The sequence below is a fragment of the Apium graveolens genome, chromosome 4, assembly GCF_009905375.1.
Source record: "Apium graveolens cultivar Ventura chromosome 4, ASM990537v1, whole genome shotgun sequence".
NCBI lineage: Eukaryota > Viridiplantae > Streptophyta > Magnoliopsida > Apiales > Apiaceae > Apium > Apium graveolens.
Genome location: NC_133650.1, coordinates 302,146,751 through 302,164,896, shown reverse-complemented (window position 1 = coordinate 302,164,896; position 18,146 = coordinate 302,146,751). Strand labels below are relative to the sequence as shown.

Here is an 18,146-nt window from a genome sequence, read left to right as displayed (position 1 = left end):
GTATCCCCGTTTGAAAATCCTTCACAAAAAAATCATAAGGATCAAATTCAACCGAAACAGAATTATCAGTAGTGAATTTCCTAACAGAAATCAGATTTTTGATAATGTTGGGAGCATGTAAAACATTCTGTAAGGATAAATGGGTATTCGGAGAAGGTAAAACAGTATGACCATAGCCACTGATAGGAATTGAATGACCATTTCCAACAATAATACCAGAATTATGACTACTCAAATTAAAATAAGGTGAAAGAGTACCATTTGATGAAGTCATATGGGATGTTGCGCCAATGTCCATATACCAAGTAGAATCCGGTTGATTTAGAGTCATTGTATGCATGGCTGACTCAATGTCTGTAGGTACATACGAACTTGTCTAGCCATGAACGGAGGGAGACATAAACGCAGTGTCAGCTTGGTAAGCCTGATGCTGTGGACGTGAACCAAGCACACCAGGTCTATTGTTGGCAGTACGAGGACGAGCCCATCCCTGGGTAGGCATAGGACACGGTGGAGCTGCCCATTGAGGTCAACCCCAATTTGCAGATGGTCCCCAACCCCAATACGGCATCTGTTGTTGTGGATGTCCTCGCGTGCCAGGCCTGTTTGAACGTCCATTGTTGTCGCCTCTGTTTTGCTTGCCAGCATTACGATCTCCTGAATTTCTCCGGCCTCGCGAAGACTGTTTGCGACCGGTAGGCTGCTGACCCTTCCCTTGTCCCGAATGAGACGTAACAAAAGAGGGATTCTCATCGTGGTTCACAGCTGCAACCATGACAGATTCAGAATTCATAGTTGCCTCCTTAGCCAAGCCTGATTCCTCCAGGGTGAGCATGGACCTTGCTTGATAGAAAGGAGGTAGGGGATTACTTTGTCGGATCATGGTACCCACACCACGGTAAGGAGCAGTAAGACCCGAGACAAGCTGCAATACCAATCGACTTTCAGAGACCGGAGCCCCAACATTCTTCAGTTGATCAGCCAAAAATTTGAGCCGTTGACAGTATGCTGAAGCATTGGAAAAATTTTCCATCCTGGTGGTAGAGAAATCATGCTCAAGTGTCACCGCACGAGAATGTTTATTGTCCTGAAAAATGTCACGCAAATGGTTTCAAGCTTCCATGACCGTAGCATCCGGCTCAATGATGGTGTGTAAAAGATCATTGGAAATTGTGGAATAAATCCACGATAAGACTGTGGCATCAAGAGTAGCCCACATGTCTTCATCTTCGACCTCCTGAGTCGCAGGCTGTTCCTTGGTCACAGGGGAGGCACTGGGAGTCTTCTCCTTGGTCGTAGAAGGGAGGATATGATGGAGAACCTTGTTTGAACGTGCATGAACTTTGAACAACTCCGCCCAAGTTGAGTATTGCACGGTTTCCATCTCAAGAATTATATGAATATGATTCTTGATGTTAGAGACAGCAAGAGCAGGATGAAAAGTTTTAGATTGAGACATTATTGTTGAAGAAGAGAAAAGACAGAAAAAGAAATAAGAAAGGAAGAGGGGCGGAGATCACAGCTAGGGTTCAGCGGAAAGAGATTGAGAAACCCGCTCTGATACCATAAAAGAATATCTTCCTTGCCTTTCTCATTTCCAAAATCTTCAAATATATACATCGGATAGTAGCCTCATCCTGGGCTATTTTACAGGAAACTAACTATATACAAAGAGAGATTTAAGGCATAGAATATGGAAACTAATTCTACGCTAAGACTAATTCTACGCTTATCAACTTACAAAGATATTTACAAGATATGTATACTATGTTTAACAAAAATAATAGTTTTATAAATCAAATACATGATATAAGCATATAAAACACAAGAACTAAAATTGAAATTATTTATGTTTGTAATGCAAATATTAAAAAGAATTAATTTTATTTGAGAATCTTACTATTTGAACGAATCCGAGTATCCGGGATGCATGAGACTAGAGATGCACAAAAGGCCCATTGAGCCTGAGCCAGGTTGTGACCGGACCTTAAAAAGTCTGGGCTTTGACCGTGCCGGGCTTTTCGGGTTTTGATTTTGACCGGGTCGGACTTCTCGAAAATGTCAGAGTCCGTTTGAACTTCCCGAAAAGTTCAAAAAATTCGAGTTCGACTCAAAAATAAAAAAAAAAAACTAAAATCACTTAAAATGTAATATAACTAAGTTTCTCACAGTGATCCACTGTTACATGTAATTATGGATGACCTAGTCAATTCTTTAATAACCCAGCGAATTCATGTGTCTCACATTGATATTTTTTATATCAATGTAATGAATCTCAATTGTGTTAATATGAATTTCACAAATTAAAATATGTTGTCATGTGTGTTTTGAGAGTTATTTTTATACTGAGAGCACTACTCATAATGGATATAGATCTTACGCGAACCTAAATTTTATCCCAACATCCCAATTACAGACCATAATTACTCAACAATTTATCATATATAGTATGCACCAAAAGGTGCATATACAATTTGTAAAGGATATAATTTTACCCTAATCAGCCGACTTTATCAAGAAAGATTATTTTTTAGGACAAGAGGTTGATAGCGAGATCTGGAACCATCTTATTAGTCTTATGGTATATCCCAGTATGGAGATGATACCAAAGATTTCAATTTGTTTATAAACTCTCCCGGCGGATGGATTATTTCGAGAGTGGTTATTTATGATACAATGTGATTTGTGCAAACACATGTATAGACATTGGATTAGCCGTTTCAATGAGATTTTTCTTATCGTAGGGAACTCTTTTATCTTGGGCGGAGGAGAAATTACCAAAGGTCTAGCATTTTCTCACGCTCGGCGCTGATGAGATTTTTATTTGAGAGAAAAAAACAAGACTATGCATTCGCCATATGAATATGAAGTAATAATTACATGGCACTATGAATTCGATATCAAAATAAAATAATTTTCATTGTTTTTTCAAAATATTTAATTATGTATCGAGAAAGTAGTATGAGATAAAATGCAGTATAAATTTTATTTATATTTTTGCTAAATTAATATTCCAGACTTATTTCAAGATGGATAAATAGATATATTTCAAAATAATTTAGTGGAAATACTTTTATTTTAAAACAAGGTTAACATTAAAATTTGATGTTTTATAAGATGCACTAGCAACTTTTTTCTACTATTATAAAATCACATAGTTATTTGATAATAATTTTATAGTGCATTTTTTATGTAAAAGTTAAAAATAATTAAAGTTTCGATAATTTTTGATAATAAATAAATCATTGATTAACTAGCACATTTTGTTCCAAAATATATGATTTTTCTAAAATTAACTTGTAAACTAAAATTAATTTAAGAAAGAGATTTTTTCATAAAAAACCAACTTTTACAAATTTTTTTTGCAAAAATACCATCACTTTTTAAAAATATTTTCAAAAATACGTTCTACAACTTTGAAACCATTTTGCAACCATGTTTGTCACTTAAATCTTAAAATATATTTACGAAAATACGCAAATTTATAACCATATTAAACATAATTCGTAACCAAAAATGCAACCTAAATCAGTTGCACAATTCAAAATTAATACATGTAGTATGCGACGTCGTATTTTTACAAACATTTATATAATAAAATAAATTTTTTGCAAATATTTTCAGGAGTTGATAAAATCACAAATAATTTTATAAAAAATTGTACAAGCGATAAATTTCCTTTAAAAAGAAAAATTCGTCATTCAATTATTTATGTGCTTTTTATATTAAAAAACTGTTACTTTCTACGTCTCAGTTTTTTTCCAATACCCAACATGTATTTTAAGTTAAATATAAATTATGTTTTCATAATTTTTTTAACTTTCTTTTCTTACTAAATTTTAAAAACAATTTTTTATTCATAATAAAATTAAAAAATATTTACGGAACTATAATTTATCCCGGAGGGAGCATGTCTTTTGACGCGGCCAACAAACGGGTCCATATGTCCGTGAAACCCCTATAAAATGGACGTGAATGAAGGTGTTGTAATATATTTAACTCCTTTCATTTGGTTCTATAAAAACTGCAGAGAAATCTTTTCACATACATCAATCCAGTTTTCTTCCTTTATCCAAACACAACAATCATTTCCCTGTTTCTTTTTTATATAATTTTTTTATTGAAAAGAGAAGAAGCAAACAATGGTGGCTTTGGTATCTCGCAGTGGAAGACATTTGCAGCGTTACAACAATATTAATGGCAGTCGTCAAGTCGTCGGGTCAGTCTCCTTTTCTTATCTTCATATGCATTTTTTTTAGGTTCGTGTCATTTTGTGTAAAATTTTATATTTTCGTGAAAAATGTTTTAAATCTTTTGATATTAGTTGAATTCGGTAGAATGGTAAGTTTAAATTTGTTATTTTGTAAAATGGATCATTTTTATGACTTAAATTTAAATTTTTGACCAAATTTCTACATTTTTTTTGTTTATTATGATGATTATTTCATGCATGCTTATACATTTGAGTTTGAGGGTAAAGATTTTGAGATTTAAAATGGTTGGTTTATTGATAGAACAAGTTGTATGGATAAACTTATGAGCCTGTTGACTTTTAATGAATGGATACAAGAGTTTTCCACATAAGCATCTTTCTATGAAAACCAGTTATTTCTATGATCCTTTCCTACTGGTCATTTGTCGGGTAAGATGTATGCAGACCTTACTTCGACATGTAATTGCTACGTGATTTGTAATTTGAGGGATCTTTTGAGGGAAATTTGTGATAATCATATTTCCTTGTGCTTTTGGTTGCTAATTTTGATTTGTTTGTTTGTGCAGATGTATACCTTACAGGTATAAGAAAATGGAGGATGGATCGAATTTAGAAGTTCTTGTCATCAGTTCACAAAGAAAAGGCAAAGGAATGTTGTTTCCTAAGGTATTTAACTGTTTCAGAAATGTTTACGGATTTGAAAATGTCGATTTATTGTTTGTGTTGATTCTGTATAAGTTTACTGATCTATCTATTTAACAGGGAGGTTGGGAAACAGATGAATCTATTCACGAGGCAGCGCTTAGAGAAACAATCGAAGAAGCTGGAGTAAAAGGCATTGTTGAGGTTAGCAGTCCTCTGTCAAATTTTCCTTGTTTAAGAGCAATTGAACTGTATTAATCTTTATTTTTAGATATTAGCTTAGTGCCTGTTTGCGAAACTGAATTTCATTTGAAATTTTGGATTTGATCAAGTAAGATGTTTGGGAATTTGGATTTAGATTTCATTTGAAATTCAGGACATTTAAATATTAGTATAAACATAAGAATTTGAAATGAACACTCAAATCCTGTCACGTGAAATCCCTCGTTTGAAATGAAATGAAAGTTTTCAAACGTCCTCTAAAGTTTTTTTCTTTGGGCACGACGGGCACTAATATGTAAAATGTTGGATTTATAGGTATATGTTTAAAGATGTTCACTCTGTGTTCTGAATAATCTAAGTCTTATACAAAACTTGTCATTCTTGCAGGAAGAATTGGGTCAGTGGAGTTTTAAGAGCAAAGGAAATGATGCGTTCTATGAAGGACATATGTTCCCTTTATATGTCAAGGAGCAGATGGAGTTGTGGCCTGAGAAGCACATCCGTCAGAGAGTATGGATGAGCGTCGCAGAAGCTAAAGAAGCTTGTCAGCATTGGTGGATGCGAGAAGCATTAGATAGACTAGTCGGCCGACTGGAAGCAAAGCCAAGGTCGGAAGCCAAGCCCAGCAGCAGATCTAACTTGTAAAAAGAATAACTCCCCGTGGATGGAGAAATGTGGAAAATTAAATCTAGTGAGAACGAGTCGGTACATTTTAGAGAAATGAAAATTTTGGCGGAGACCAGGTTTTGTCGCGGAACTCTCATTGCCCTCATTGCAAATCAAATACAATCACTCCAAATTATTGCGCGAAAACACAATTAGTTTCGAGGGCATTCATGGCACCTGTTCTGCTATTCGCACACATCAATGAGCTGCGCATTGTTGAGAAATATTCTCCATTGTAGCAAGTCTCTGCAGCTTTCCCAGAGCAAGGAAGATCCTGCTCATAATTGTTGTCCTGTAAAATATTAGCTAGTGCAGTATCAGTGTAGTTGTCCTGACATTGTAAAAAGTCTTTAGTTGATAGTATTGTCCCGAAAATTATTGCAATGAAAAATAATCTGCAGTCGTAATCCATTGTCTTCTTCTTCATGTTTTTAGTAAGATTCCTAATGTTTATAATAACATACATCATTGACAATCTCATTATTGATGTGGAGCTAGTAACTTGTCTATTTTTCCACTTGTTTATCATTTTATTGTATTGAAATAATGGGATTGTATCTTACACAACAGCGAATCACGTCTAAAACCTAAAACGTTAAGATGTTAGAAAAATGATCAACATGATCATATAGTTAACACTCCCATGTCGGGGATGGCTGAGAATCTAACATTAATCATCCCAACAACCTAAATTCTGATACCATGTCAATAAATCAGTCTATCCATCTGAAACCTTAAGGTTTTAGAATAAGATTCCAATATAATCATATAGTTAACACTCAACTAGAATTGAGTGGATCCAAAATGTATCTGTTTATTTGGCAATGAAGTCATCGCAGAGAGGCAGTTGGGGTCGCAAAAACTGACTTAAAATTGTGTGGAGTGAAGGCATTTAGGCAACAAGTGATGAAGGTCACATGTAGGTACAGTATATTGATGTACAAATTGGCATTTTACAGTTGTTCGGATAACAACACAAGGAAAAATAACATGGTTGGAATAGCTCCATAGCTCATCCTTTTCCATTTTGATAGTATATCAATTTGCACTCATCTAACTTATTGAACAAGTGGACCTGCACTTCCCCAAATATCATCATGTCCTTGTCACACTTAATTTCTTTTTGAAATTATTGTTGTGTGTGAACATCTGTTACAGCCTACAATCGAAATATGGAGACATCGATCAAGACAAAAATAATATATCTAAGCACAAGCAGAATATTGTAAAATATATTATTTAAAAAAAAATAGAATATTGTAAAATATAAAATTTAAAAAAATAGAACATTACAAAATATACCATTTAAAAAAAAATTGTTACGCTCCTAACAAAAATATTCATCTTGCATAATATGTCTGATTTTGAAACAACACTCATGAATAGAAAACTTTATATAGTAATTATAATAAAATATTACGTTTTTGTAATATTTTGATCGTTGATGGAAAAACTCTAATAATGTGGTGCCAATATAATTTTAAAGATGACAATCATATCAGTTAAAACGAGTTTAGTATAAATTAAATCCGAACCTCATTTTGTTAGTCAAATTTGAACCCAAATCCAAAAAAATCTGAATCACTAAACCCAAATCCAAATCATCGGATTTGTTCAGGTTCAAGTTAGTGGATATTTAACGAATTATACCTGAATTCTCACAAACTCTAGTGAAATGTTTCTGAGATATGATTGAATTACTAGTATCTGACTGTGGTGCACAGTGCTACTTGGTACACTTAAAAGAATGTAATTGTCAGTGAAACAACGCAACAATCTTGGCATATAGCATGCTTGTTTTAAATACTACTAAAAATATATTTAACGATAATAATTTTGTATTGTTAGAGCAATATTTTGTACAAATTATAATTATTTTTGGTATTAATACTAGTAATATAGTATGTTATATTTTATAACAATTTTACTTCAAATTACGGAACTATACATGTATGATGTATAGAATTCATTACATTTTGCAATCCCTACATTTCATTAAATAACAAAATTATATAATTACTTTCAAAAATACAGTTTGCAACCCCTAACTTTAGACATCAAATAGCATCCTTTTAACCATTTTGTTAAAAATATTTATATTGTGAAGGATAAAATTGAAATTCAGCAAAATATTTAAATAAAAATTTAAATTTTTATTTTTTTTTTTAAATTAAACTAAAATTTAGTTCAAATTATAAAAATAATATTAATGTCAATTATTTTATTACTCAGTATAATTTTTTAAATTTTAAAATATAGATATATTTAGAAACTTTATGATTATATATATAAACATATATTTTGCTTAATAAATATATTATAAGTATTTAGCATTATGATTAATTTAGAGTATTACTAATTGAAAATAGCTATAATTTTTTTTCATGTAAAAAATGCACTAAAATAAATATTTTAATTAATTTGAAATTTTAGTTATTAATATTAACATCTCAATTTTAATTTTATAACATCAAGGGATGCATGTTGTAGTTGATATTGAAATTTAAGGGTTGCAAACTGTATTTTTGCAAAGTAGATATAATGTTTTGATTTTAAATGAAGTTAAAGTTGCAAAGTGCAATTAATTCTGATGTATATGTAAAAATTTATTTATATATTAACATGAGTTTCGGGTCAAAATGAGTTTCGAATTTTCGGGTCGAGTTCGAAATCGTAAATCTTAAATCTTAAATCTAAATCCGACTTCAAAATAGTTCCTATTTAAATATTAAATTCGAATTCAAACCTGAAATATTCGAATTCGATAAAATTCAATCGAATCAGAACAGATCGGATATCTATCGGTCCGGTACAAATTACGGAGGATGATTAGGCCCGAATGGTTTGGTAATGGGCCTCGAAAATTTTGATACTAGATAAAAGTGATGGGGTAAACATCCACTGGCCAGTCTTGAACTCTTCTATTCTATTCCTAAGGAGTTGGTACTTGGATAAATGTATACATGTAGTAGAACGTTCCAGACTCATCGTAACCCTTCTAGTCTCCTGCTACCATTTTAATATTCTTTTACATGGACAGGACCATTATATAAATTCATCAACCCCATTATCTCCTGCATTCACATACACAGACACAAGTGCTAGGAAATTGTATTTGTCGAAGAAAATATAAAATGGCAATTTTGGTAGACCCGTTAAGACAATTGTTCTGGAGCGGTCCTCTCTACCGGCGAGCACTTCCCGGTTCACCCGCGTTGATGGACTGGCTGGAAACTCCTCACTCCCATCTCTTCAAAATCAATGTCCCAGGTTACCATGCCCTTTCAATACCTTTCTTTCCAATTTATTTAACATTTGTTCAATTTCAATATCATCTCATGTTTGTAAACGTGTCAATATTTTAATTGACGTAATTTTGATCAAAATTCATCTGGTATAATATTAAAAATATTTATAAAAATTATATTATTAGAAATTACATAAAATCTACTTTAATATGTATTTTTCAGTTTTTTAAAATAGTGTAAGAATGGGTTTTTTTATTTATGGTTAAAATTGAGTAAATTTGATCATTAAAAATTGACATATAAGGGACGGATGGAGTATTTAAGTTTGTGGGAATAGAGTTTAAATGAATGGATTATTTTGATTCATAATCGAGCTATTTTTTTTATTGCGTTTCAATCATTTTATATAAATCGTAGTTGACAAAGAAATAAATTTTAATTTTTTAAATCTTTGTGATTTATTTAAAAAAGGTCATAGCAAGGAGGACATAAAAGTGCAAGTTGAAGAGGGGAATATTCTTGTAATAAAAGCAGCAGGAGATACACAAGCGAAAGATGAGAAAGACAGCGTTTGGCACTTGACGGAACGAGGCGGCGGAGTTGCCGGAAAATCAGGATTTTCAAGGGAAATTGAGCTGCCGGAAAATATAAAGGTGGATCAGATAAAGGCTCAGGTGGAGAATGGGCTTCTCACTATTTTAGTCCCAAAAGATAATGCTCCCAAGCCTTCTAAAGTTCGGAACATTAATATCTCTAGCAGACTTTAATGTACTTGTTAATGGGCTTTAGTCTACATGTTACATAGTAATTAAGCCCAGTAACTATTGGAAGTCCACGGAGTCACTATGCGGTTTTAAAATAATAAAACAAAATTATGTGTATAAATTATTGACTAATAATTAAGGGGCTTTGTGTTTGCTTAGTCCTTGTGATTTTCCTTTTTTTTTTAATAATTTAACTTATATGTCTTACAATTGAGTATAGATTCTAATAAATCTCGGGGTGAGCGAGAATAATAAGAGATAAGTTTTTAACCATTTGAGCTATTTCATCGTGCTCTCAGAACTCACAACTTGTGATATTCCTTTTTAATGCGTTAATTCCTTATTTTATAAATCTGATAATGTTTGAGATCCCAAATTTTTCCACCAAAAAATTTCCCAAATTTGATGTGTCATGTGAATATTTGACAATTTTTTTAATAATAATATGAGACCCCATGTGCATATATATGCGCTCACGGATTAAAATCAGCTATGTGCCCACAGATTAAAATCAGCCATGTGTCCGCCACGTCATTTGATAATTTTTTTGGAGCAGATATTTGGTTGAGGATATTTGAAAAACCTAGAACTGGTAATTAACATGGTGGTTAATAAAAAAATAGTTGTGATTGAAAATGGTAATTTTGTAAAGAAATAAAATTATTTAAATGTTCCCACAAATTATTGTTGTTTTCATTGGATCATTTGTATCAATTTACCGAAGTTAGTGTCTATTCTAAAAATTATTGATTTTATTAATTAATTATTGATTAGTAATTAAATTTTATAGTTGAATTTAATTTTATAATCTGATTAATTATTACACTTTTTTTTAAACTAATATATTAAGTTTAATAATTTAATTATTTTGGTATTTTATTATACACATTCCATTAATATTTTGATTAACTAATATGATTAATCATGAATAATCAAATTAATCATAGAAAGATTGTTAAGATTGTTTTATGAACAATTCTAACCAATTTTCACTTTTTAGAACAATTTCTCATTTATACGGGTTTATTATTAGACTGATATATCGCTCCATTTGACTCATAAAAAATACAAAATACAATTGAACACTCACTTTCAATTAAAAATATGACATGGAATTTTAAATTCCGAGAAACGAACAAAACCTACTCCATCAACTGGAGGCGCCAGATTGGCTATTATATTAACTGGGCTTATTTAGGGCATGTCTGGGAATTCTAATAAGCCAACTTATTCGCTTATAAGTGCGCAACAACTTATCGACGAATATTTGTCAACCCAACTTATAAGTTAAATTTACAATTTATAAACTGATAAGTTGAATGTGAGCAGTGACGTACTTTTTTCCAACTTATTTGTATTTTTCACCTTTTTTTAAAATTTTGAGTTTAAAATAAAATTTTAAAATATTTTTTAATTTAAAATTCATGAATTAAGATAATTGTATTTAATAATTATTTATTTTAATCCATTTAAGTAAAAAAAAATTGACTTATAAGTAAGTTTATCCAAACACTTTTAGAACTTATAAGTATTTATCAACTTATTACTTATTTAACACTTATTCATTTTAAGTGATAAGTTACTTATTTTAAGATTTCTCAAACGGCCACTTACTTATATGTTCGTTATAACTTATTGACGAGTATTTGTCTGACTAACTTATAACTTGAATTAACAACTTATAAGCTGATAAGTTGAATGTTGACGTATTTTTTTCAACTTTTTTTTTTATTTTTTACTTTTATATTCACTTTGGTTTAATATAAATATTTTTCAATATCAATTTAACTTAAAATTCACGAATTAAGATAATTATATATAAAAATTATTTATTTTAGTTCATTTAAGTGAAAGAAAATTATGACTTATAAGTAAAATTATTCAAACACTTAGATAACTTTTAAGTATTCATCTATTTATCACTTATAAGTTACTTATTTATTTTAAGTCATAAGTTACTTATTTCAAAATTTTTCAAACAGGCACGTAGTTTCATTAAACCCAATTGGAATCTACTCGCCGCCAATTACTAATCTAACTGAAAATAATTGAAATTTGTTGTGAATTGATTTGCCATGTGATCAAATATGTAATAGTAGGGCTAAAATTTAGAAGTTGAAATTTTGATAATGCATTAATTGCTTTTGTTCTTCACCTTGGCTATAAATACATGACATTGGTGAATGTAAAACTTACACCAAGCATCGTAATATATGCTATTTATCTCCCTCCGAATATCATTTTTTCCCTCTCAGATCCAGTAGCCCCTTCTAATATTATTAAAGCTAGCATATTACAACACGTTATCAGCATGAAGTTCTGCCGAAACTGAGAAGGTATACTTTTAATTTAAATATATATATATATATATATATATATATGACCGAAGTAGTCGTGGTTATACCCTCTACTAATAATTTAAATATATATGGTTGGAGCACCGCCTATTATTTTACAGTACTATTTAATTTTGGGTAATATCGAAGTATAGTGGGAACCTTAATTTATAATTTTCAAAACTATCGGATAATAATTTTTTTTGCCCCTAACTAACTTATGCAGGATTGTCCACTTTAATTTATTATTGATCGGAGATAACCTGTATACGCAGACGTCCGTATGGCGGGTGAAAATCCATTTATCATTTTATATATAGATCTGTTTATATTATCAATGATAATACTGATATATACATTAATTATTGTGTACGTGCTTACGCACCAGATTAACTAGGATTTTATGTAATATTTACATTGATGAATTAAAATTTAATAATTTTCGTGTTAATTCAGATTTAATATGACAAATATTACAAGCTTGTCGTTCGTTGCCTTGGACATTTCTGGAGATAATTATTTATCGTGGGTACAAGATGTAAAGTTGCATTTGGGTTCAAAGAAATTAAGCGATACAATAAAGGCAGAAAATAAATCTACGACTGAATAAAACTTTACCTCTATAATTTTTCGCTGACACAACATGCATGAGGATTTAAAATATGAGTACTTGGAAGTCGAGGATCTCTTTATTTTATAGGAAAATCTAAAGGATAGGTTCGATCGCCAGAAATTAGTTTATCTACCTGTAGCTGAAAATTATTGAGCTAATTTAAGACTTCAGGATTTTAAGAGTGTCCGAGCATATAGCTCTGCTTTGTTCAAAATAAGTTATAGGCTTATTATGTGTGGTGAGAAAGTTACGGAAAAAAGAAAAATCGATAAGACACAATCAACTTTTCACCCCAACAATATCAACTTAGCAGAGATGTACAGGGAGCACAAATTTACTAAGTTTGGACATCTTCTATCAACTCTCCTTGTTGCTTAACAGAATCATGAATTGGTGATTAAGAATCATCAATCCCGTCCAACATGATCTGCCCCATTACCTGAAGTAAATAACATGTCATTCCAGCAGAATGTACGTGGAAAAGGGTATAGAGGTGGACGGGGCCAATGACGGTACCGTGGACGAGGTCGGAGCCATGGGCATTTTCGTCCATATAACAACTCTGGTCACCGGAAGTGGCAATCTGAATTACAGAGTAAAAGAAAGGCACCGCAAGGAGGAAAAACTGAAAATGTTTGCTATAGGTGCGGCATGGATGGGCACTGGACACGTAATTGTCATGCCCCAGATAATCTTGTTAAGCTATACCAATCTTCTCAAAAATCAAAAGAGAAAATGGTAGAAACAAATTTCGCCAACAATAACATATATGATTTTTCGAGAATCACAACTGGAGGAATAAGCATTAATGGTCCGAATGAATCTAGCGAAACTCCCATATGGGAGGTTGGAGATTAGTTTCATATAATTACTATAGCAGTATGTATTGTGTGCTTTATTTTGTTTGAACTATGTAGTGTGTTATGTTCTTATGAAATAAATTATGTTTCTTAATTATATACAGAATGGGTTCTGAAGATATATGCATTGCTGATTGTGGTACAACTCATACGATTCTACAGAACCGAAAATATTTTACCCAAATAACCAAAATTGAAGCTCAAGTCGGAACGATTTCCGGCGTATCTAATATAATCGAAGGTTTTGAAAAAGCTAGTTTCGTCCTACCTAATGGTACCCACATACACATTCCAAATGCTGTATATTCTAGTAAGTCTACTAGAAATCTTCTTAGTTTTAAAGATATCCGACTCAATAATTTTCACATCGAAACTATCTCTGAGGCTAATAGAGAATATCTTCGTATTACTTCCGCTAATCCTAGCAACAAGAAAATTTTAGAAAAGTTTCACTCACTTTCCTCAAGATTATATATGATGAAAATTAGAACTATTGAGTTGCACAATGTCATTGCTTCCAAACTCATAGATCCAAAATCTTTTACACTTTGGCATGAAAGATTAGGTCATCCTGGTGTCTCTATGATGTGTCGTATTATAGAGAATTCTTCTGGTCACCCTCTTAAAGATTTTAAAGTTCTTTCCAACAATGACCTTCCATGTTCAGCATGTTCTTTAGGAAAACTGATTACTCGACCATCCCCTATTAAAGTACAGCTTGAAAACCCAACTTTTCTAGAAAGGATCCAAGGCGACATATGTGGACCTATACACTCATCATCTGGCCCATTTAGGTACTTCATGGTATCAATCGATGCCTCGACTAGATGATCTCATGTTTGTCTTCTCTCAACTCGTAATGATGCTTTTGCAAAATTACTTGCCCAAATAATCAAATTACGAGCTCAATTTCCTGATCATTGCATCAAGTCAATTCGTTTGGATAATGTCGGCGAATTCACATCTACAACTTTTGTCGACTATTGCATGTCTGTAGGAATCTCAGTTGAACACCCAATTCCTCATGTACATAAACAAAATGGGTTATCTGAGTCCTTTATCAAAAGACTCCAACTTATTGCAAGACCGCTATTGTTAAAAGCAAAATTACCTACATTTATTTGGGGTCACGCAATACTTCATGCTGCTAATATTATTAGTATTAGACCAACTTCCTACAACCAACATTCTCCGCTACAACTGGTACTCGGTCAAGTTCCTAATATTTCTCACTTCAAAATTTTCAGAAGTGCTATATATGTACCGATTGCTCCGCCACAAAGATCGAATATGGGAGCTCAAAGAAAAATAGGTATCTACGTTGGTTTTGACTCCACATCTATAAGTAGATATATGGAACCTCTAACCGAAGACTTGTTTACCGCAAGATATGCAGATTGTCATTTTGACGAGTCTATGTTTCCTACCTTAGGGGGAGAAAAACATTCAAGTAAAGTTAATCCTAACATAACATGGAATGCATCGGGATTATATTTTCTAGATCCACATACCGGTCACTGCGAACTTGAAGTTAAAAGAATTATTCATATGCAAAATATTGCAAACCAAATGCCTGACGCATTTAACGATTCTAGAAATATAACTAAATCCCATATACCTGTAGTAAATACTCCCGCTAGAATAAATATACCAAATCAAAAATTAAATACAAAAGAATTGGTTACAGAATCAAAGCCACGCCTGAAGGGTGGTAGACCGGTCGGTGCAAAAGATGTTGCACCACGAAAAAGAAAAATAAAGAAAATTGCCCCTAAAGTGACACATGCTCCAGAAGAAGCAAATACCCCTGAAGTTGTATTATCTCCTGAAGAGATTCCAGTCCCCGAAGATACAGGATTAAACAGTCATGAAATTTCAATAAATTATGTGCATGATATGAAATTATGGGATCGAAGTACGAAGTAAAGCCATAATCGACGATGTATTTTTGTATTCTGCGGCATTGGATGTCGACATAAATTGTGATCCTGAACCACAAAGTGTAAATGAATGTCGTCGAAGAAAAGATTGGTCAAAATGGAAAGACGCAATCCAAACAGAATTAAATTCATTGCGTAAAAGAGAAGTATTTAGACCTTCTGTACAAACACCATTTGGTGTGAACTCTGTTGGGAATAAATGGGTATTCATAGGAAAACAAAATGAAAAGAATGAAATTATGAGATATAAAGCCCGACTTGTAACTCATGGGTTTTCTCAAAGGCCTGTCATTGATTATCAAGAGACATACTCGCCAGTGATGGATAAAATTACCTTTCGTTTTATATTAGGTATGGCATTTAAAGAAAATTTGGAAACACGACTTATGGACGTCGTTATTGCATACCTATATGGTTCACTTGATAGCGAAATCTTTATAAAAATCCAGAAGGGTTAAAAATGGATGAGTTCAAGAAACCTCGTCATATATACTCCATTAAACTTCAACGAACATTATATGGATTGAAACAGTCTGGTCGTATGTGGTATAAAAGACTTAGTCGTTATTTACAAAAGAATGAGTATATTAACAACCAAATTTCTCCATGTGTTTTTATCAAAAAATCACAATCTGGTTTTGAGATTATTTTTGTATGTGTCGATGATTTAAGCCTTGTAGGAACAACTACAGAGGTTGATGAAGGTGTCATATACCTAAAGATAGAGTTTGAAATGAAAGATCTTGGAAGGACAAAATATTGCCTTGGTATACAAGTCGAATACTTGTCATCAGGAATTTTCCTCCACCAATCTGCATAGGTTTTGAACAGATTTTACATGGATAAATCTCATCCATTGACTACTCCAATGGTGGTTAGATCTTTAGGGTCTGATAAAGATTCATTTCGACCACGAGAAGATGATGAAGAAGTTCTCGGTCCCGAAATCCCATATCTCGGAGCAATTGGTGCACTTATGTACCTTACAAATAATACAAGGCCAGATATTGCATTTGCTGTGAATTTATTGGCTAGATTTAGCTCTGCTCCGATGGACAGACATTGGAATGAGATCAAGTATATATTTTGTTATCTTCGTGGAACAATTGATTTTGGGTTATTCTTCCCGAAAAACTCAACATCTCAGTTGATTAGATATGCAGATGCTGGATATTTGTCAGATCCTCATTTTGGCAAATCACAAACTGGATATGTGTTTACATATTGCGGTACAACCATTTTCTAGAAATCTACGAAGCAAACTACAGTGACAACCTCAACAAATCACTCAGAACTCATTGCGATTAATGAAGCCAGTAGAAAATGTGTTTGGTTGCGGTGTATCATCAAGAATATTCGGGAATCATGTGGATTATCAGACATCACTAGAAGTCTTACCGTTATGTTTGAGGATAACACTGCATGCATTGATTAACTCAAGGAATGATATATCAAAGGAGACAGGACGAAACACATTTCACCAAAATTCTTCTACACTCATGAGCTTCAAAATAATGGTAAAATTGATGTACAACAAATTCGGTCATGTGACAACCTTGCTGATTTATTCACGAAATCATTACCGAATTCAATTTTTGAGAAATAACGACAGAACATTGGAATGCGTCGACTCAAGAATTTGTTTCAACAAAATTCAGAGAATGATTAGTTTTTCCAAGAGGAGATAGTACTCTTTTTGCTTCGTCAAAATTTTTATCTCACTGGGTTTTTCTTTGACAAGGTTTTAACGAGGCAGTTTATGATCCATACCACAATGACAATCAAATGGGAGTGTTGTGAATTGATTTGCCATGTGGTCAAATATGCAATCGTAGGGCTAAAATTTAGGAGTAGAAATTTTGATAATGCATTAATTGCTTTTGTTTTTCACCTTGGCTATAAAGCATTCTAATATATGCTATCTCCCTCCGAATATCATTTTTTCCCTCTCAGATCTAGTAGCCCTTTCTAATATTATTAAAGCTAGTATATTCCAGCAAAATTAGAATTTTGGTTTTGGTATGCCATAATAAGAAAGAGGTTAAAATTATGTACAAATTTTTGAACTTCAACAATATATCATAGTTTAAATATTAATGGAAGAATTTAATAATGACTTTGCTGTTGCAAAGACTCGCAAGAGACTTGAACCGTAAAGTCCATCAACCACTCAATTAAGCGAAGCAATTCATTATGATATGAATGAAACCATTGGAGTATATAATATACTAATAAATATTATAATATTCAGAGCCTGATTTAAATTATTTTTATTGTTAGACACGCAGATCCTACCCTAAAGGTTAGGTAAAGAATAAAACCAGAGGTTTCAATATAATATTTCTATTTTTTTTATTAATCCAATATCTCCAACAGTGTTGGTTGAAGTGGTTCGCTAAAATTGTATAAAATAGTGATTATGTAAAATTTGTTAAACCTGTTACGTGATTCACTTCGGTGGAGTTGAATATAATGATTGATTATATTTTAAAAATAGTATATTTTTATCATTTTAAATTATTTTAAATAAAATGCATAATTTCGATATGATAAGTAGATTATGTGTAATTTAACTACAGATCTATACATGTTCAACAAATATATTCAATATAGGGAGGTTAACTAAAATTTTAGCTGGAGCG

At 32.2% G+C, this 18,146-nt stretch overlaps 3 protein-coding genes and 1 pseudogene across 4 annotated transcripts; 3 read left to right on the top strand and 1 right to left on the bottom strand.

Annotated features, from left to right (window-relative positions):
- Positions 1–376: 376 nt before the first annotated feature.
- On the bottom strand, positions 377–1,459 carry LOC141719971 (uncharacterized; annotated as a pseudogene).
- Positions 1,460–3,988: 2,529 nt separating this feature from the next.
- On the top strand, positions 3,989–6,154 carry LOC141721433 (nudix hydrolase 18, mitochondrial-like). 2 transcript variants are annotated; one of them, XM_074524359.1, is made up of 4 exons: positions 3,989–4,219; positions 4,780–4,879; positions 4,976–5,059; positions 5,465–6,154. In XM_074524359.1, exons 1-4 carry the CDS (start codon positions 4,143–4,145, stop codon positions 5,720–5,722), a joined length of 519 nt encoding a protein of 172 aa, XP_074380460.1. In that variant the 5' UTR covers positions 3,989–4,142; the 3' UTR covers positions 5,723–6,154. The 2 variants fall into 2 exon arrangements, with proteins under 2 accessions (XP_074380460.1, XP_074380461.1); XM_074524360.1 differs by lacking the exon at positions 3,989–4,219 and adding an exon at positions 4,322–4,642.
- Positions 6,155–8,796: 2,642 nt separating this feature from the next.
- Positions 8,797–9,913, top strand: LOC141717265 (15.7 kDa heat shock protein, peroxisomal). Its single transcript, XM_074519358.1, has 2 exons — positions 8,797–9,013; positions 9,463–9,913. The coding sequence occupies exons 1-2, from the start codon at positions 8,878–8,880 to the stop codon at positions 9,756–9,758; spliced, it is 432 nt and encodes a 143-aa protein (XP_074375459.1). The 5' UTR covers positions 8,797–8,877; the 3' UTR covers positions 9,759–9,913.
- A 6,429-nt stretch (positions 9,914–16,342) lies between these two features.
- On the top strand, positions 16,343–16,750 carry LOC141719970 (secreted RxLR effector protein 161-like). The gene has a single exon (XM_074522328.1). It carries the CDS (start codon positions 16,343–16,345, stop codon positions 16,748–16,750), a length of 408 nt encoding a protein of 135 aa, XP_074378429.1.
- The last annotated feature ends 1,396 nt before the right edge of the window (positions 16,751–18,146 follow it).